The 21156-nt window shown below is 40.2% G+C and overlaps 1 protein-coding gene across 1 annotated transcript in view; it reads left to right on the forward strand.

Moving 5' to 3' along the window:
* Positions 1-19363, forward strand: part of UROC1 (urocanate hydratase 1) — a 40181-nt gene extending 20818 nt beyond the window's left edge. Inside the window, exons 12-20 of the mRNA XM_051788885.1 lie at positions 615-712; positions 961-1033; positions 2104-2225; positions 6822-6892; positions 7843-7941; positions 9734-9833; positions 12725-12806; positions 17763-17862; positions 19116-19363. Of these exons, the coding sequence (XP_051644845.1) occupies positions 615-712; positions 961-1033; positions 2104-2225; positions 6822-6892; positions 7843-7941; positions 9734-9833; positions 12725-12806; positions 17763-17862; positions 19116-19256 (886 nt within the window). The 3' untranslated portion in view covers positions 19257-19363. The remainder of the gene's footprint in view (positions 1-614; positions 713-960; positions 1034-2103; positions 2226-6821; positions 6893-7842; positions 7942-9733; positions 9834-12724; positions 12807-17762; positions 17863-19115) is intronic.
* The last annotated feature ends 1793 nt before the right edge of the window (positions 19364-21156 follow it).

Below are 21156 nucleotides of genomic sequence, written 5' to 3' on the forward strand. Positions count from 1 at the left end.
TCTAACAAGCTAGATATGGCCTAAAAAAAAATCCATTCTCATTTGATAGTCATTGATTTACTTCCAGAACTCCAGGAAGTTACACCTATGTGTGTACAAGTCCATATGCAAATATGCATTGATGTTAGAACTAGTTAATATTAAGTGGAAATGGTATCACAGGGACCAGCCCTGAGGCAGGCCCACTATTGGAAAGAAAGGGCCATTAGGGCTGTTTTGGCCAAGGGTGAGGCCAGAACAATGATGTTTAGCCATTTTCAGCTTTTCTGTCTCTGCTCTGTGAATTTCCAAAACTGTTGAGCAGTTTTATGTAGACTGTTTTTTGTTATTACCCTCCATCCCCAGATCTGGCTGCATCACTTTGCTGAAAGATGTGACCCCTCATTGCCAGTGAATGAAGTTTCCTTAATGAGTGTAAATTACTTCAGGATTTGGGGGTGCTATAGAGACTGAAAGCATCTCAACTGATGACTTATGGGTTTATGTCTGAATTTATCTGGGGTCTTTCCTTTCCATCTGTCTCCCCCTACTCCCATACCTTTAGTGAGTTCACAATATTATTCTTTTTGATATTTCATCAAACTCAAGAATAACTGTTTCCTTCTCTGTTTCAGTCTGAGGAGGCATGTGGCTGCTATTAACAAACTTGCTGATAAGGGCATGTTTTTTTGGGATTATGGCAATGCTTTTCTCTTGGAAGCTCAAAGGGCTGGTGAGTAGATCCTGGATTTGTAGGTGGAAGCAAGGACAATCGTGCATGCATCTTCCCAACTGCATATGTTGGTAGGATGGGGTTGGCCACTGTGTTATTTTAACTCTCTAGCCTCTCTTTTTCTCTTGTTCTCTGAGACCCCTGGCCCTCTCTGAATGAGATACAGCCTTCATGGGAATCTAGGTGCAGTAGAGGTTTACCTTTTATGGATCTTTTTTCACTGAATCACTATTAAAATTCTTTTATAGGTGCTGATGTTGAGAAAAAAGGAGCAAATAAAATAGAATTTCGATATCCTTCCTACGTTCAGCACATCATGGGGTATGTTGGGCAGTTTGGAATATGCTCTTAAGTGCCTTGTGCTCCCTCTGTTTAGGGGAGAGTACTACAGAGATTAATGCAAATTTGCAGTGCACTATGAAGGATCAAAAGGAGGCAACAGCAGTTGGAAAATTGATCTTGCAGGTGTTATGCCAGAGTTAGTCTGGGCTGAAATGTCGCCAAATCAAAACTCTTTACTCCTTCACATGAATTAGCTGCATTCTTTTTTTCTATGAATTTTCCTTTAAGCAGTTCTACTCAAAAGAAGAGCCAGGTCACAGCTTCAAACTGTAACTATAAGCAACTTCACTTATGGGTGCTAAAAACTGGGAGCTTGTCTCTTCAGAGCAGTGGAACCCAATTCCAAATCATCAAAGCCACTGAAGTTAAAAGCATGTCTGAAAGAGGACATTTGTCTGCCCATGTCACCAACCTCTTTCCCAAGCTGTACATGCTGCTTGTGGAAACAGCTGAGCCCAGGAGATATGTTGAGGGACTGGATTGATAACTCATTTTTCCTCTGACTCATGCTTTAACTTGCCTGTGCCATGTGAATAAGAGTTTGAACGTGGAGTAAGGCACCAACCAGACTAGATCTTTTCTTCCGGACCTCAACTGAAGCGTGTCTCACTATTGTATGTAAACAATGTGGGCAGCAAATGAGCCTGGACTCAGGCACTTGTTCAGAACCTGCACTTGTCTGATAGTGCAGATGCACCCAGGGTTAGCCTGGGTTAAGGACACAAAGACCAGGCAGCAGGCAGAGTATATTTGACGAAAGAGAAGAAAAACTGCAAGTCATCTGGTGATGCACTTGTTTGATTGAACTGCCCAACATGACTATCAAAATTCTGACCTGGCTGTATTTTTATACACCAGTCAATGGCTGCATGAAACACCACTGTTTAATTTCTCAGTTAATGGTCCTTGATGCTTCTGTTTGGATTAGTTCATTGAAAATGTTTCAAATTCTTCCGTCTCCAGCTAATGAAAGAAAAGCACTGCTAGCAGCCAGGAAAAATAAGGAAAGAATTTCAACTATCTCTTAATGAAACATGTTCTATTCCCAGGGACATTTTTTCCCTGGGATTTGGGCCATTCCGTTGGGTTTGTACCTCAGGTGACCCAAAGGACCTTGCTACCACTGACTCCATTGCCATGGCAGTGCTGGAGGACTCTATACGTAAGGGAGGTAAGACATCATCCCATGCCTCTGTCACTGGGGCTGCTTCTGGAGAGAAAAGGAAACTGAGAGTTGGGAAATGTGTGTTAGCTCTTGGCTTAAAACACAGAAAGCAGGCTCTTTCATTTTCCATGTGGGCAGAAAATCCCGCTGTTCTCCAAACTCCTGTAAGGAGTGTAACCAGTAGGTAAAACACCACAGATGTTGATCCCAAAGCTATTGTGCAATTTTGGCTAAGAACCTTTATTTTAATTTTGTTACAGGTTTTCCTGAACTTTGTCACCTTGAAACTTTAAGGCAAACAGTGTCTTTCATCAACAGGTCTCCAGAAGTAATTTAAGGAGTCAAATTGCTTTGCCTCCTGTCTCACAGGTGAATGAGGCATGAGAATCCAGGGAGGTTTTTAGCAGGTTAACAAGGAGATCAGTGGCAGGAAACCCAGGTTTCATGGGTGTGGTGCTCCATCCAGTGTCATTTTTTTGTGATTACAATTTTGAGGGTTCTTTTGTCACTTGTTAGTAAATTGTCAACTATTTCCATTCACTGGTGGAATCAACTTAGAATACCTGCATGGCTTTGTGTGCTACTCTAGGATCTAGGAATTACACTCTTTCACTCTTCCACATCCCTGAAAGTGGAATTATTACTGTTATCCTCTTCTTATGAATGGAAATTAGACAAAGCTAATTTTGTGTCAACAAACATTATTCCTGATCTCCCAGGTTGCAGTGGAAGGGTCCTGCTTCTTTCCTTTTCTTGGTCCACCTTTACAGTCAGATAGCAGACTCAAAAACTTGTCACTGTCTCCCAGCACTGAACTCCTCAGCTTTTTCATCTCCAGAGAGCAGACCTTTATGCTTTTCAGAATCAACAAAAGTATCCTTGAATTCTGAGGAATTCCTTGGGATCAAAAGGAAAAGGATCACAAATCCAAAGCGTATTTTATGAGAAGGAGAGCATAATATTTTTTCCCCTGGTAATATTTGAAATATTTGTTGCTTCTTTAGTGAAAGTCTTCATTGAAATACGAATAGAATTGTGAAAATTTTGAATGCTCTCCTGTTAGCTCTGAAACAATTATCACTGTGAGGCTCATGAGTGGTATTTCTGAAAAGGAAATATATCATGTTCAGATGTGTCTCATTAGGAACAAAACTACTGTTGTCTTCCTATAATGTAAAGCCTCCTTTTCCTCCCAGGAGTTGAGTTATTGATAGAGTGGGTCTGACTCTGCAAGGTCCTTAGTTCTGTCTATTCTCCTAATCTTTCCTTAGGAGTCATCTTCAAAAAATGCAAAAACCCAGAAGTGCTTACTCTGGTCTATGAATATTGAAACGTCTATGTTTTTAAAACTGGTCCCTTGGTTTTATTGAAGGGAGGGTGAAACCCAATACTATAGTGCTGGATCTGTCTTCAGAAATTTGCAGTAATTTTTCTGCCATGTACTGCAGCCTCCAGAGATCTTCTCCCAGGACTGAAGAAATGCATGACCTTTGGATGGTTTGCATTGCAAGACTGGGAAATGAATCAGTTACTGTGTACATAACAGTATGGGGGTGTTTATATAGACGTAATGTAAAGCTGTAGAGAGAAGTCTCTTGCACAGACGAAAAGCATTGAACTATTGCTTGTATATTTTTTTATTTAAGTGAAAAATTACATTTAAAAAAATCCCAACAAGTGAAAACAGGCTTAAGGGCAAGGCTATTATTCGATTTGCTGTTGAATTTGGCAGGACAATGAGAATTTGATTAAAAGAGAAAGGAAAACTGAATTTGGGCAGAAAATAAACAGCTATTCATTCATACTTGTTCTTGAATATTCCACGTGCTGTCCACTTTCTATGAGGCCTGGGTTTGGACCGAAGTTCAGGGTCTGGATATCCTCACATCCTCACACATATCTAAATCTGAACGTACCTTTGAAATTTAGGAAAGAATCCATTATAAAAACAGAATGAAAACTCCACAGAGCTTAAGTCCGTTGCATTCTAAGTCTAAACTTTGGACCTGGCCTTGGGTCCAATGTTAACTATTCATCTTGTTTTGTGGTGATGAAGTTTTTCACTTAGAACATTTTCACAGTTTGTAAGGTTTATGTAGTTTCATTATCTGCTTCCACTTCTAATGTACCTGAGCTTTTAAGATCACTTTTGCATGAGAGATGCAGTGCTGATTATTGGTGTGTAACTTGGATTTACGATCTCTGATAATTTGAAGGTTGAGCTGATGCATAACAATATAAATCTCCCAAGAGCAAAGGGAGCCAGTCTCTGTGTTCTTTGGGACTATTTCTCTGAGTGCCCAGTGCTTTCTAATGTCTTTAAAACTCTAAATATGTACAAGGGCCTATGAAATACCATAAGCAACACAGCAATTTGCCTGACTTCAAAACACATTCCTGTTGGGATGGGGAGGTAAGGCAGCATTATAGCAAATGAGACACATGGAATTACTCTAAATTTAAGGTTATTCTATAAGAAGCTGGAAGATTTTTTCAATTGCAGGAAGTAAGACTAAATAAAAGGTAGGATTCCTCACTTCCCCAGGGATAACTGATGAAATCAAACTTTGGATATACCACTATTTAGGAGAGAGAATATGCCTGTTTATTGTTGCTGGCTGGGAGGGACAGATGTGCTGAGTTGAGATAGGTCCTTGTAGCCAGTATTCTCATCTGGCTTCTCTTCTGGATATGTTCTGAAGAATTTACAGACAGTAAGATCTTTTCTATAAGTCTTTGCACTGTGAAGTATAAAATGTGGTACATACTCTCTGAGATAGTTTTTAAAATGATAGAAAGGATCCCTTCTCTAGGTTTTTTTGTGTTTTTTTTTTTTTTTTTTTTTTTTTTGTAACAGTAACTCCTGTAAACTCATTAAATATCTATAGTAACCTAAGTGAACACTGCCCATTGCTTTCTAGAGGCTGCTTCATTAAAGCTTATGAGTGGCAGCACAATCCTATTAGGACAGCACTAGCAGATGTTTCATCTTTTACTCCCTGAGAAGTGAAGTGCTGACATGTTAATCCTCACAGCAGAGTTTAGAAGCTATCACTTGGAGCCAACCCCTAGAGCACTGACAGGTCTTCTTAGGATCATTAAAGCTCTCTGTATGGAAGGCCTGTCTCTGCAGGAATGAGCATATTTTTCATTTCCATTTAACAATGTGTTTAACACAGGTTAAATATGAGTATCTTGCATCTTCCTCTCTCCTTTTTTGACTTTTGCTCTGCATAACTGCCAACATGTGGCCTCGTGGAAAGGCAGTAGTCTAAACACGCTGCTCAGTGGACAGTTTCAAGTTAGCAGAGTGCAGTTTCTGCAGTTTGACTTTCAAGCATAAGTTATGTGTACATTATAAATTGACTTGAGAATAGGTAACTGTTGGAAGGTGATGGAGAACATTCCATCTTGGCACCTGCAGGGAGGATTGACTTGAAGCTCCAATGGATGAGCAAGTCACTGTGGCTCAGCATGTTGTCACACCAACCGAGCCCTGGGAGCTGGCCATGCCCCTCAGGGTAAGGTAATGTGACACAGCTTAGCCCACAGAGGAAGAGCTCACAGGCAGTAACTTCTTCAGCCACTGCAACCTCATCTGTGCTGTAAAAGCCCCATAAATTAGACAGTAAGGCAATGCTTCTGTCCCATTTCATACCCCCTCTCCCTTTTGTTACTCACTGCAGATGGTGCCATGCCTTTGGAGGCAGTTGATTGTACTGAGGTCACCAGGTATATGATGGATATGTGCCATATTTCATGGTTTTTTAATTCAAATATCTTTATTATTACTCCCCCTTGGTTTGACTTATTGAAGTGGAATGGTAAAGATATAAACGAGAGAAGAAGCTGGAGAATAAAAACCCATTATATATATTTCTCTTCTCAATTAATAAGATACATATATCTAAACAAGGTGTAGGGTGGATTTACACATAGAGTAGCTACTCCATAATACGTTTTTCTGTGCAGTTTTTTTCCCATAGTAATGTCAGGCAACACACCTCAGTTTGAAGGATAAGACACCTCTTTTATCTTTGGATGAAAACATTCACAAGGACATTCACAGGTATTTAGTACAGAATACCTGCTGTGCTATAAATTTATATCCCAGCACTTGTGTAACTTATCCTCAAGTAGGTGTTGCCAGCTGCTTCTGAGAATTTCTGCTAGCTGTCTCATAGGAGTGCTTTACTACCTGGTGCAAGACTGAGTTGTAATACCCAATGTCATGGAGTTTGATAAAGCTTCTAATGTAGTGAAGGACTGGAAATAAATGGGCATTTAGTAGGCAGCAAGCCAGGTGACCATAAAATGTACATGTAACCCATATTTCAAGATGAAATTTAGTTTGCTAAAGATTTAAATGGAAGTTATTGTTCCAACTGTCTCCTGAGTGACATATTGTACCTTTCTCTAAATATATGGTGCAGTTACTGCATCAGCTGCACAGAGGATTCTATACAGCATTTCCTATATGCGTGCTTGTATCTGAGAGTAGAATGTGACTTCCTAGTGCTGCCAGATGAATTAATGTAAATTTAGAGCACATTGCATTAATTTTCAAACCCTGTTTTTTTTTTTTTTGCTTTCTCTTGCAAGTGAGCACATCTGTGAAGCAGCAGTACCATGACAACATCCGCTGGATTCGGGAAGCTGGCAGGCACAGCTTGGTAAGTTCACAACCTCCTTCAGCAGATGTGACTGCTCCTGGTCCCAAATGCAGTTCTTGAACACTGGGGTGAAAAGCAGGAGTGGGCATGAATAAGAACGCTGGCTGTAGCTCCCAGGGCTGACAATTTAAATTTCTCTCTCCATAGCAGTGTCTTAGGTGAGCTGAAACAGTTATTTGCCTTAATTTCCTCATCTGGAAATGTTAAAATAATCCAACAATATCTACTCTTGTATCTGGAATGAAACATATCAGTCATTCATGCTCCACCTCAGTTGTAACCACCCTTCTTTCAGAGTACTATTCAAAATGTCCCTCTTGGCACTGCTTTGGGCCAGCCTCTTCACACCTGCAGTTCCCAGAACCCTTTCCAAACAGGTGATAAGGTGAGAGCTGCTGTCCTTTTGCGCTGTGGGAAGCAGGATGCCAGTGGAGCATCCTTTGTTTTTCTTTTAGACAGGCTCTCATGTGAAGCTAACCACTAATGCTGTAGAGCTCATATGTGCTCTCCTAATCTGGAGCCAGGCAGGTCTATGGGGTGGAGAGCAGCAGAGCTGTGCAGGACACAGCTGTGCTATTTTTTGTCTCCACATTTCTCTTCCCTTCCAGCCCACCATCATCAGTTCCAAATCTCTGCATCTCAGCTGCTGGTAAGGGATTTGTTAATAGGGGGATTATAGCCTAGCAATCAGGTTGATTTAAAAAGTGGAATTTATGGGACCAGCAGCTGAATACAGAAGTGTATCTCATGGATTGTGTGAGTGGAGATAAAACTAAGTTCAAAGAGGGGGTTTAATTTCTTTTTTTTCTGGAAGCTGGATGCTTCTGAAGAAATAATCTGCACTTTTTCCTATAGAAGGGAAAGGGTCACTCTTGTGACTCCATTCATCTGGGGCCTGAAGATAAACCAGCTGCAGAGAACCTTATAATTCTGTCATTTTTCTTTTCCAGGTTGTTGGCTCTCAGGCTAGAATCTTATATTCTGATCAGAGGGGTCGTGTGTCTATAGCTGTGGCTATTAACAGAGCGATTTCTGAAGGAAAGATTAAGGTTTGTCCTTTTTGTCTTGATATGGTCTGGTAATTATGCTTAATATCTGAGACTGGAGTGGCAGGTGGTAAAGGAGGACTGCAACCAGTGAGAGCAAAAGTGCTATTTACAGGGAAGCAGTTTCTGCTAGGATGTTGGAGCTCAGTCCTTTTCTCTGCCTGCCACCTATATTGCACTATGTAATAGGAGAGAGATGGGTTTAGAAACTCTCTGAAATAGGCTACCTTTTTTTCATAATGGGAATCTGCCTTATTTTCTGTTTGGGCATCTACAAGCACAACACATCATTCTGTGATTTGCTGAGAACACAAGGCAGGGACTCTTAACTCCTCAGTGGTGCCCCAAATGTTAGAGGTAACAAGAGACTGTGCCACTCCCCAGGGCTTCTTCCCCTCTATCCCTCACTTGCAGCCATATTATAGCTACAGCAAGCTCTGCAGGCAATTTACATTGCGTGTGTAAATAGAAAAAATCCTTAGGCTTGACACTGCCCCTGTAGAGCATAATTCTAATACCTTACCCATCTGGGTAAAATCCCACTGACCCTGTGTGGTGGTAGTAAAAGTACATACTGTGGGCAAGATTGTGTAGAGATTTTGTAAGTTCTTTGTGAATATTGTAGGTAGATGTACAATGTGACATCCCGGGGGAGACCAAATTCCTGAAGGCACCACTTAGCAATTATACCTTGTACTTGGGGTGGTCCTGTGCAGGGCCAGGAGTTGGACTTAGGTCCTCGTGGGTCCCCTCCTACTCAGGATATTCTTTGATTACTTGTTGTGTGTACAGCAGCATCAGACCAAGACAATGTCATTTGTTCATCTCCATCTCTTTTTATAGTTGGATGACAATTACCCTTATTAAAGGAGCAAACTCAAGTAAAGCTTAGAATGGATTCTATCTGAAAAGGTCTGGTTTTTGTTACTTAGAAAATGTTAGTTAAATAATTCAAATGCTGTTGACCTACTCAGGATTCCAAATGAAGGTCACTGCAAGCTAGTCTCATAAAATAAACCTGACCAGCCAGAGCACTCCCTTGGAGCTATGACTGACAAGGTCAGACTCCCAGGCCCTTTGGATTTTGTTGCCCTTCTTTTGTTTCTGCAAATCTCCGTTCCTGCTCTTGCAAGCTGGGTGCTCATGTATATTTTCAGTGATTTTTCTAATTCACTGCCAGCATAAAACAGCTAATTCCAGACCACATCATACCAAGAGTGAATTATTCTTATACAAACCTAGTGCATGGCAAATGGTAATGAATACCTGCAAGCTGATATTCATACTGTCAATTAAATTCGAAATCAAGAACGGACTTGTTTGAGATGTATGAAATCACTGATTTTTATTGTTAAGTTTTTAGTCCGAGGTCATAAAAAAATGCAAAATTGTAAAACGTTTTACTGTTAATTTTGATTTTCAACAGCAAACAGAACTCTTTCTGAATGAAGGTTTTTGCATACTAAAATGTCTTAGAAATTTCAGCAAAGAAATGCTTGGATCAAATAACCTCACTGCTTCCCCTCTTCTCCCTGCCCACCTTTGAGGATGCCATTGGTATGAAAACAGGCTGTTGTTCTTTGTTATGAAGGGATGGTGGCTTTCATGAACAGTATGTGATCAACTGCTTTAGAATAAATAATAACAGGCAGAGAAGGTGTTTTGGGGGTTTGGGGGATGGGTAAAGCTGAGATTTGAAATTACTGAAGACAGAAGTGAATTCAGCAGATAATGATCCTCAGCAGCAATGCCAACCCATGAAGGATTCCATTTCCCTGTCCTTGGCTTTTTGCAGGCTCCAGTAGTCCTCAGCCGAGATCACCACGATGTGAGTGGGACTGACAGTCCTTTCAGAGAAACGTCAAACATTTACGATGGATCCGCCTTTTGTGCAGGTCAGTGGAGCAGCTGAGACTTGTCTGTCTGGGCAAGCAAGGAAATGGCTTTAAAAGAGAAATAAGTAGTTTTTTATGCAATGTTTTAAAAATGTTTTTGTTTAACCCTTTAATCCCAATTAATCAGATTTCCTGGGAAGCTTTGTGGGATTTAGTAATGATACGGACATGAATGTGGAGCTCTTTATATAGGACAAGTCCTGAACAATGCTGGAAATTCAGTGAAGATGCATCAGATGTACCTGAATGCAAATGGAGAGCAGTCTCAGAGGACTGTATTTTCTGTTTGACTTTAATTTTGCACCTCACTGTTTCAAACAGATGATCCAAGCAGAGTTACAGCAATATTTCCTTGGAATCCACAGGATCAAAATCAGGGTTATAATAGTATTTTGCTTAAAGCAAAAAAGGTTCACAGCTGCTTTCATTCCTTTGCCTGAGGACTCAAGAAAACAATCTAGAGTTTCTGAAAGGAACTTTTCTGCTCATAAGGGAACATACTCTCATAGTAAAGGCATAAGAATGGAAGTCAAGCATTCTGGATTAGATTACAAGCCTTGTTATTCACTTATGGTGTGACTGGGGGCAAATTGTGTAGATTTTTATACAAAAGCAGCCTTTAATGCTACACACCTAACCTGAGCTAACCAGACTACTTTTAAGTTTTTGAAATGATGCTTTAGAGAAATAAACACAAGAAACACCAGACTGGAAACACGCAAAAAAATGAATGAAGCACTAAGCAATTTCTAACCAAAATCTTCCTCATTTTTCCATCCATAAAGTGGAAATTATGATAATAGCTTTAGCCCAGTAGTGTTTCCATATGTCATGAACTGACAATCACAAAGAGGTGTGAAATTGGAGGATCTGCTGCTGTAGAAGGAGAAATTGTGATAGAGGTAGCTGAGCATATTGAATTACTTCCATTATGGGAATTCATAATAGAACCAAAATTATGGCTCAATTTTAAGGATAAAAGTTCCCTGCTATCTTAACTGGATTTCCTGGTGAAATTAGGCTTTTAGCTGTATCTTTCAGTCCCTCTTCAACACACTTTGAGTGTGTTGCCTAGTTCTAATGGGTCAAATGAATAGAGGTCTTGAATAGTGTTGGTTTCTGCCAAGCTGTGAGAAAATGGTGCAGCTGCAATTGAGAACAGCAATCCAAAGTAATGTCTCCATCAAAGGGCTTAGCAACGTAAGTAAATGTCAGGCAATGCCCTCAGAAGAGGACAATAGAAACAAGGCTTTATAAACCCCATTGCTCATCATCCTTTATGGGTTTCTTTGCATTTTGCGATTTACACGAACCATTTGCCTTCTCCAAGAGCTTCTCTAAAGCTGGTTGACCACTGATATCACTGATCTTTGAAACCAGGCCTAACTCTATTTTACCAGTTGAGCTTCTGGAGGTAATAAAAGAACACCTTAGGTCTTCCTCTCCCTTCTTTCTTATTGTTTTAACACCACATTTGAACTGGTTCGGGTGAAACTGGCTCCTCTTTGGCACACAGGACTTTTCCAGAATGTGTGTCTGTCTCATTTTGTTGTAAAGTACCTCAGACTGATGGGTTATCACTGCTTTGCTTAGTGTATTTCAGCACAGACATTTGCAGTCGATGACTCTTATCAAAGCCAAGAGCAGCAGGTTATTGTTAGCTCACTTGCCATGCTCCTTGTCCAACCTCCACTCTTATCATGCTAGTGGCTGAGGAGGAAATCTGTACATTTTAGAACATGGTGATTTAGATCTCTCGTATTCCATCTTGACAGCACTGTAATTATGATAATTGCATTATTAAAGTGACATAATGTCAGATAAAAGATACCATAATGGGGCTTTTGACAGGGTTTCACATAGATTAGTGCTCAAATAAACTCATTTTTCCATCAGACACATAATTGGGTCTGCAAATCTGGCTGGTAGGGATATTGTTGTTTTTCTTTTATTTTTCCTGTTAAAAACATGGCAAATTGTGTATTGAATCTCCTCTGAATTAAATCTAGACAAATGTTTTCAGTAATTTTTACTCTTTTATTTTCTGTATGTACCTCTTTCCACCTCTCTGGGTATATGCTTTAGCATGTATTGTAGTAAATATCCAAAATTCTAGTGAATAATTCGGTGGAAGTCATGCATTTTATAATAGTCAAATTACATTTGTTTGCTAAATTACGTTCTTTGAGGGGTTTTTGGTTTGTTTTTTTGAGGGTGGGTTTTTTTATTTGTTACTTTAGTGTGGTTTTCTTTAAAACAAAAGAAACCTTCTTTGTGGTTTCAGCAGTTCCTGTTCAGGGTAAAATTCCCTCATATTCAGAGAATTGGGGTGAACTTTCATCCTAACTTTGTTCCCAAAATGCAACTCCTTAGCTTTAGGCTGGTTTTCTGCATAGGGCTGAAATAACTCTGCACTCAGATCTGAAAATACTTCAGACTTCAGAGGACTGCAAGGTGTGTAGTGTTTCAGGTGTCCTCCCCATTTTGAATCCATCCACACAGATGTTTCCAGCCTGCTCTTCCATGACTGAGGCACCCAAAGGAGGGGGTTGCATCTCTGTCCACCCTGAGGAGGTGTCTCCCAGCTGAGGAGTAGTAGGTCCCTCATCTGCTTGAAGTGGAGCACAAATGCAGGAAGCACCACAGTCCTCACAAACCACAGGGTGAAACCAGCATTTCTTTTCTCCAGTGTAGGGGCAGCGAGTGGGAGGACAATCCCTCCTGCCTATTCTTCCCAAGAATGAGATGTTGAGTGTAAATTTGTGAGAGAAGCTGTGAGTAAACCCTGCCTTCCCACAGCCACAATGGAGGTGTCAATGGAAGGAGTGAGCAGCACAACAGAAAAACGAGTGCAGCATGTGAGATCCATAACACCTCTCCTCTCCTCCTAGACATGGCAGTGCAGAACTTTGTGGGAGATTCGTTCAGAGGAGCGACCTGGGTCGCACTGCACAATGGTGGTGGAGTTGGCTGGTAAGAGCTTGTTTATGTTTCTAAAGCTGGACTCTGAATCCCATTCCCACTGCTGTGCATGTGTGTGAGGAGGAGAGACAGGAGGGAACTGCTGAAAAGATGTGTGTAGTACTGGAGTAGTACGATGTTGCGATGATGGGAAGCATGGGTTTGGAAACAAGGACTGGGAGGACAAATTATAAGGCAGTGTGGTGTTGTAGAGGCTTTTCTAATTAATGTCCATATGTCCAGAAAAACTGTTTTAAAGACTGGCCACAGCACAGTTCGAAGAACTTAATTTGCCAAACAAGGACAGTCTGCTGTGGTCTTTTTGAACAGATCCTACTTTCAGAGTTGTCTTCACAGATGTGTAGTCAGAGTGTTAGTGGATGGATTATGTTTAGGTTTCCCCTTAAGCTGTATTTAAATCTGTGACCTTAGGACCCCAATATAAATGCTCATGTGCTGAAGTACAATTAGGAGTTATTGATATAAAACTGCTCAGGTGCCAGTAAACCCCAGAGTCTTTCTCTCCCTGCTCGTGCCTGACACCGCTAAGGACTGAATTAAACATCTCCTTCCCTGAGATGCAGAACTAGTGAAATGCTTGAAGTGAGAAGCAGAATGAAAGAAATATTATATATGGAGAGGGAAACTAATCTCCTCCATGTGACACTAAAAGGTTACTCTGGATTGGCAGTAGTGTAGGGAAAAGAATAGCCTGGCCACATTGCAGAGTCTTTAGTTATGGTTTGTCATTTCCAGCATATTCCAGCAAAGCCTCTCCTATTTACAGTCATGTCTTCATTTGGTAGTGTCACGAGTCGAAATACTGTAGTGAACCCTCCCACTTCCCTGTTTTAACCAGTGCTGGAATACGCCAACAACAGCAATCCAAAGAACCTGTGGGAGATGCTATCCTCAGAGACATTTGATGATACTTAATTGTTATTCATCCAGATGAGCTGAAACTAGAAAATATCCCTTGAGGTCAGCTGAAGAATTCCCTCTCTGTACTCTTAATTCCTTTGATTTCAATGAAGTAACTACTGCATAGAAGGTACATGAGAGCAAAATTGAACAAGGGGATGAGAAAGCTCTCTGAGAGCTTGGGCAAATGAAATGAAAGTTTGCCTTTACTGATTTCAGTGATAAGAAACCATAGCCAGGCTTTCATTTACAATTTCCATAACTCTGAATGGAAAATATATGCCAGAATGTCTTCCTACTCTGGTCACCTCAGTCTCAGACTCCAGAGATAGCAGCAGACTAATTCTGTCTGAATTGCCTTAACTGAGTTCAACCTTTTAAAACATCTGAAATACAAGTAAAGAAAATCACAACATGTTGTTCAAAGTATTCAGGATATTTTTATGCTAATTATCATTATTGGTATTGCTAAAATAATTACCTATGCCATTAATGTTTTTGCACCGATGATGCTTAATTCGAAGGATAGAAATGATCCTACTATTGGCTTCTCTAAAGACAATCCCTCCTGCACATTTCCAGCCCTTTGGGCAATTCAGAGAGCTTGGCTGAATAGTGAGACTGCCCTTACTTCTGGAAAACTGTGTTTTAGTTGTTAAGTGGACTTGCATCATAAAAGAAGCTTTACCCCAAGGCAGAGCAGAGGTGCTATAATTTATGTAACGAATCAGAAAATTAGTGTGTGGTTATTTACTGAAATCAAAATATCTGGAAAAACACGGTTTGCTTATCCTTTTTGTCATTTCCTCTGGCTGCTTGGGGGCTTGTCATTGCAGAACAGTATCTGCTCACCTTGGTCATCGCAGAACAGTATCTGCTCACCTTCTACTCACCTCTTGGGAGCAGTCACAGCCCTCTGTGATTAAATTGCTGTGCTTCAGTGAAGAATGCAGGGCCTGAAAATTAGGCCTGTCTCTGCACAAGCCTTAATAAGCCACCATGCTGAGACTGAGACGTGGTAACAATGTTGTGTCATTAGCTGCTGTGGTCTGGAGAGCCCCCGAAAGCCGGGGCACGACAGGTGGTTCTGCTTGGCTTAACTAATCGTGGCACCACCCTGGCTAGTTAAAGAGCTGCACCCCTTGGCCTTCTAAGGAGAGAGGGGAATAATTTAAAGGTGGTAAAAGAAGTGAAACAACCCCTAGTCAAATTGTTTTCTTTGCTTGGAAGAGATAGATGCCTTTAGGGTTTTGGACCCTGTTTTTGTTTTTCTCTGAAGCTGTAAAAATGCAGCTGACCTTGCCATAAAAAAATCTCCACACGCTTGTTAAATTCTTCTTGTCATCAGCTGATTTCGAAATGTAAAAGTGCAAGTGGAAGCTTATATATATTTATAAACAAAGATATGTGATTTGAGAGAAATCAAGCTCTTGGAAAGTTTCTGTCCAGGGAGTAAAAAAATGGCAATTGCACTGCGTTCAGCTGCAGAGTCCTCCCTGCAGAGGCTTGCCTGGAACTGCTGAGATCTGCTGTGTCTTTCCTATGAGACTACAGAAGTGCCTTTTTACCTGCTTTGATTTTTCTGTGTTACAGCCTTGTGGGACAAACAGAAAAAGCAGGATTAATATTTATTTAGCTGGAATCTGGATCACATGTGCTGTTGGAGAGATTTAAGATTAACCTTGACTATAATTACAGCAAATTATTGTTATTGATTTTTGGCAGCCTGTTTCTTTGCTGGAGAATGTATATTAGCACAGAGCCTGAATAACCTGCAGTAACAAAAAGGCAGAAGCAATTTAAGAATCGAACTGCTCTGTTGACAGTGTGACATCTTGATTGTGAGAGAGGCCTTGTTTTCTTTGATCACCTTAGGAGGAGACATCTGGAAATTATAGGAGGTAGCTTAGGTCACGATGCCACATGTTTCTTTAATTACTTGAAAATGTGACCCAATGCTAATGAAGGCAGAATGCTCCCCTTTAAGAGTGAGAAGTTTTGATAGAAAATCCATCATAACAAACATTGGCCTTTAATGCAGGAGAGATTTTTAGACAGTAGAACAGATTCTGATGAGTGATTCTGATTTACACTAGAGTAATTCCCTGAGAATTGATGGAGAGGCTCTAAATTTATGGAGTACAAGTTAGATCAAATGCTCTCTGTTCATACCTAAGCTTCAAAGGATGTTCTTTGGGATGCTGTGGACAGAGGGAATCTTTGCCACTGAAAGAGCATCATCATCTTCCCATATGGAATACCTTTGTAAAGCACTCATCCAGAGGTGTGATTTTCTTATTGTCTGATAATTCCCATAGGCTGTCTTGAGAGGTGCTCATTCTGTGACCCAAATACATTGCAGTGGCATCACTGATGTTCCTAAGTGTACTCTGGCTTGGTACTTTGACAGTAAAGAATGATAATTTGGTCTATGTGTACACAGGAGCAGCAGAGTATGGTGAGGTAATTGACCCTGGTATAATTACATTTGTAACACTGTCATCCAGTCTGGTCCCCTCTTTTGGAGAAGACAGTAACAAAATGAGCTATTCAAAAAGTAGAATGTTTGTATTCATCCCCAAATGAGACTAAGAGCAGAAGTAGTGAAAAATTTCACACAATAAAAACATCCTGGGAATTAAATTCCGGGCTGTAAAACACTGACACTGTCAATCAAAAAGAATAGTTTTATTTTGAAGAGTCCGATCTTACAGTATTAAAACATCTCAATTGGAAACATGACTTTGACTCAAATTTTCCTGTTAAAAAACCTGATTCACTCGCTGATGTTCTGCTATGAGAACTGTCACTTTCAAGAAAATTGTGCCTTTAAAGAGAAAATGTTGTTTTTTTAGTAATAACATGTCCAATAATGCAAAAGTGGAGGGAATTGACAGAAAAGTACCATGATGGTGAGATCTGGAGCTACAAGTTCCTGAGCTATGTGATAGGGTAGTGTATATAAGTAGAGAAAGGGAATTAGCATCATATCAGCAACAACATTATATTGAAAATGTGAGTTCTAGTTTCAGAAAGTAGATCTCAGGTCTGTGATGCTCTAGTTTAGCCTCATTTCACCATTTTCTCAGAAGATCAAGTTACTGCTGGAAAATATACAGTAAGAAACAATTCCTTCCTGGACTGGAAGACATGCAGCTCCTATCTGATTAATGGATGTGTCTGATGTTGTTCTATGTAAATTTTGTAAACTTATATTAACTATAAAACTCAGAGGACAAAAGCCTGCCTCCAGGGGTTTCCATTAGTCTCTCATACCACGTATTGTTGTATGATATGCCCTGTCCCTCAGGTATTGCTGATGCTGAGCTATAATGCCAGAACTCACACAGATTTACAGCAACCAGCTGTATCCACCACTATTCACCATATGCCATGGAAGCGAAACTTGAGCAGGCCAGATGCTGAAGTCAGACAAGATGTTTTGCTCTACGTGTTTTCCCTGTCCTTTAAAACCAGACTGTTATTTCTCCCAAGAATAATCTGTTAGTTTTAACATATTTCTGTTCTTCTTCTGCCAATAAGTCTGCTTCCTGAAAAGTTGGCACTGATGTCTTTAAACATCTATGTATCTCATACAAAATGAATTACTGTTTTGGAAATGATTGAGGCAGATGTGCATTAAGCGGCAGTTAACGCTTTTTTAATAAAATACTTATGCTCTCCCATTTGTCCCAAGAGAATATAAATAGAACCATCTGTCTGCTTCAATAAGTACACTGTCCTCCTCATGATCCTGTCTATATGGCAGGATGTAGTGTAGCAAACATGAAGATCTTAACCTTTAAAAATACCCTGGCTCATCAGAGGTGTTAACCTTTCTTCACTTATTTTTAGAGCCAGTACAGTGTGTAGGCCTCTTTTTTTTTTTAAGTATAAAAGGTCACTGATAGTCTCTTATTCAGCACCATTTCTATGTTCTCATCCTTCTTCTTACAGTGCAACTGAATAAATTAACTCCTGTGAATTTTGTGGGATTGATTTGATTGGGTTACTTTCATTTCATGCTCTTACATTTATATTTTTTAGGGGTGAAGTGATCAATGGGGGATTTGGCCTGGTGTTGGATGGGTCCAAGGAGGCTGAAGAACGAGCTAAGATGATGCTCAGCTGGGATGTTTCCAATGGGGTAAGCAAAGCTCATTATATGTGTTCACTTTAATATTTTTCTGCCTCATGACTATGTTTATTTAGGCACTTTTTTTCCCGTGCTAAACATATTTTAATCCCCATGAGACCTGGCATGACTTGGGATAGAAGAGTAGGAACAATTTGCACGTATTCCCTGTCCCAGATCTGAAATAACACACTAGTAAACCATTAAGGAAAAAAGAGAATGATAATTATATTAATTTGTAGGTTAATGGAGACAGATCCTTAACAAGAACTGTGTATCAGAGACAGCCTATTAAAAACCCAATACATCTTTTGCTGCTCTGATTTATTACAAGCAAAAACCCCAGTCTTCCATGCACATGTTGAAAAAGAATAAGCTAAGAGTGCTACCCACGTTATTATATATAAGACTGAAAAGGTGGAGTGTACCCTTAAAAATACGTTGCCAGGAATAATCATAGGTGAGTGACAGGAAAATGGAGTTTTTGACTTGAAAGGTCATTTCTAGCTGCTGTTGCTGTGATCCTGGGAATTTATTAGCCTTATATTAATCATATGCTTAAATATTTTGCTAAATTGGAACTTAAGTATTTTCTTTCTTGAATGCTTTTGAGCATTCTGAATATTTCAGACACTGACTTGTAATCCATAATAGAGATTTGTAAGTCATTGAATGGAGGGAAGGACTTATTTCCTTGGTGCCAAATCTTGATTTATTTTTTTTTTATCTGAGGAATTTTGCTTGTACATAGATCAGGGTTTTGCTGATGGAAGAGGGGTTTATGAGTTCTGTCTGTCCATAGACTTTCATCCTTACATGGGGGCAGAGAATTTGCCTCCTTGATTTCATAGTTGAAAATACATTGAGTGACATTTTCCTTTTTAAATATTTATCCCACTACAAAAACATTGATTGCTTAAATTATACTGTTATCTAAAGCAAGTGCTAGCTTTGCAGAGCTCGGGTGGAGGGCACGATTATTTTTAGTGAGGGAATTTAAGTTTATAAGGTACCTGGCTCTACCAATGTTATCTGTCCAATGTTATGCATGGAAAAGTACCACGTCTGCCCAAATACTACTCATAAAAATGAAGCAGGTATTACAAAAATTACTTGCAAAATCAATAAGGAAACTAGAAACTGGCAGAGGGCTGAGAGATTATTATCGTGAAATTCAGTGCCAGTGTTTGCGCAAATATTGTGCAAGACGCATGTGGTAAGAGAGATGTAGGATTTTTACACCCGTTGATTTTCTGCTCTGACAGGTCGCCAGGCGCTGCTGGTCGGGCAATGCCTTTGCTTATGAAACCATCTGCCAAGCAATGAAAGAGAATGACACATTGAGGGTGACCCTCCCTCACAAGGTGGTGGATGAGAACATCTTGGAGCAAGCTGTGAAACAGTAGTGGTATTCCAAGAGCAAAGTTGTTCTTGCAGATATATTTGAAATTGCTTCCTTGATATCCTATTCTGCTCTCTGGCCAAATGATAAAAGCCTTGCAAATATCTATTCCATGTGAGTTCCTTTTTTTCCTCTTTCGCTTGTTAAGGGGGCAAATCTATATCTGTGACAGGTCTGCTGATGCCAGGAACAATCTTTTCACTAACATATTTGGGACAGTGTTTGCCATAAGAAACTATTCATTATAAGGAGAGGAACATGGACCTTTGTCCTTGAAAAAGGAAAAAAACCCCCAACAACCCCTAAACAACAAAACAACCACTTATTTCTGATAATTCATAGATTAATGAGATTTTTAGGTCTGGGAAATCAAATGTGGAAATTTGAGCTCTGATTCTGCTGCTACCAGCAGAGAGATGTGAAATCCGGTAGCCAAACACAAGGGTGTGCAAACAAATTTTTTCTTTGGCTGATGGAGGATGTACTGATATCACATGATTGCAGCAGAAAGTGGCAGAGAAACTCTAGCTGGTCAAGTGCAGCTAAACCTGCATGATTTTTTCCCTGAAAGTTTCACCCAAGATATTCACAAGCAGGGACAGAATGCAGTGACAACAAAGTGGGTGGAAAACCCTGAGGGCAGTAAGAACTAGACAGTGTCCAAACCTTGTACAGCAAGGCCAGGAAAATATGGAACAACTCCTAAAATCTCCATTGGTCTGAGATAGTGCCATTTTGCTGCATATTATGTTGTGCGCCCTTTGCTCTCTCACAGTCACGAGTTTGTTCTCCTGTAGAAGGCTATTGCATTTGAGAGTCTTCTAAATGAACGGAATCCCCCAGAAAGCCGAGATCCTTTGTGCCGGCTGCTGCTGTTCAATGAAAAAACATGGGCTACTCATCCCTTTGTGAGTAGTGCAATTAATAAAGCACTGTAACAAAGTTGTCATGTAGATTTTCCTTCTGGAAAAAAAGCCAGACAAACATGACTGATGCGAAACAAACTAAAGCACCAAAGACAAGACAGTATAGGCTTCCTCTAGACAGAAGCTGATTATAATGTAACATAGAGATAGAAAGGTGTTTTCAGCCTCCCTCCTTCCCTGGAAGGGTTAGGAAGGCACAGAACCCTGTGTGCCCATGTGCAACTGAAGGATTGCATGTTTTGCACCTGAACCTACATTTGTGTTAACAGTACCTCACTGAAGTATCTTGTTCTAATCAGCTGTGATGCTGAGCAAAGAATTGAGGTTGGTTTTGAAGCCCCTATACACACACACAGTGACAGATACATACTCATATTTACAGAGAGGTTTTACATACACATCTACACATTTGTGAATGCAGTGTCACCAGTCCCTTCCCTCAGTGCACATGTGGTATTGGACTTGATCTGGCCTGTCACTCAATCTGCTTGGCACTGTATCCATTACCTCTTGGAAAAAAAAGGGGTGTTACACACGTAAACCTGTGTGGGCTGCTGTAGATGGGATGTGATGAGCAGCAGTCCTCAGGACTGAGGGGTCTTGAGAAACTATACAATTACTATATCCCATGGGACACACAGGTGAGCTCACTCTGCAGCTCTGTATTGCCTCTTGTGCTAAGTATTATTTATTTATTTTGTATCACAAATATGTTCTTTACTCTGTTCACGTACTGTATATGTCTCCAGATGAATAGTGAGAGTCTGGCATCTGCTTGAAACTGAACCTTCTGTGAAGTGCAATCTGCAGCTGATAGGAATTGCTTTATATTATGGAAAAACCTGCCCACACTGCCAAGTTATACGATTGAGATGTGAGTAGTTGTCAGCCAGATTTGACAGCCTTTGCTTTGACATATGTTATGCATTACCTGTTATTAATAATCACGGTGGACTGGGTGCAAAGTTAGTGTATTGG

Source organism: Manacus candei, unplaced genomic scaffold (assembly GCF_025592945.1).
Source record: "Manacus candei isolate 608988 ecotype Guabito, Panama unplaced genomic scaffold, ASM2559294v1 h1tg000025l, whole genome shotgun sequence".
NCBI classification, from domain to species: domain Eukaryota; kingdom Metazoa; phylum Chordata; class Aves; order Passeriformes; family Pipridae; genus Manacus; species Manacus candei.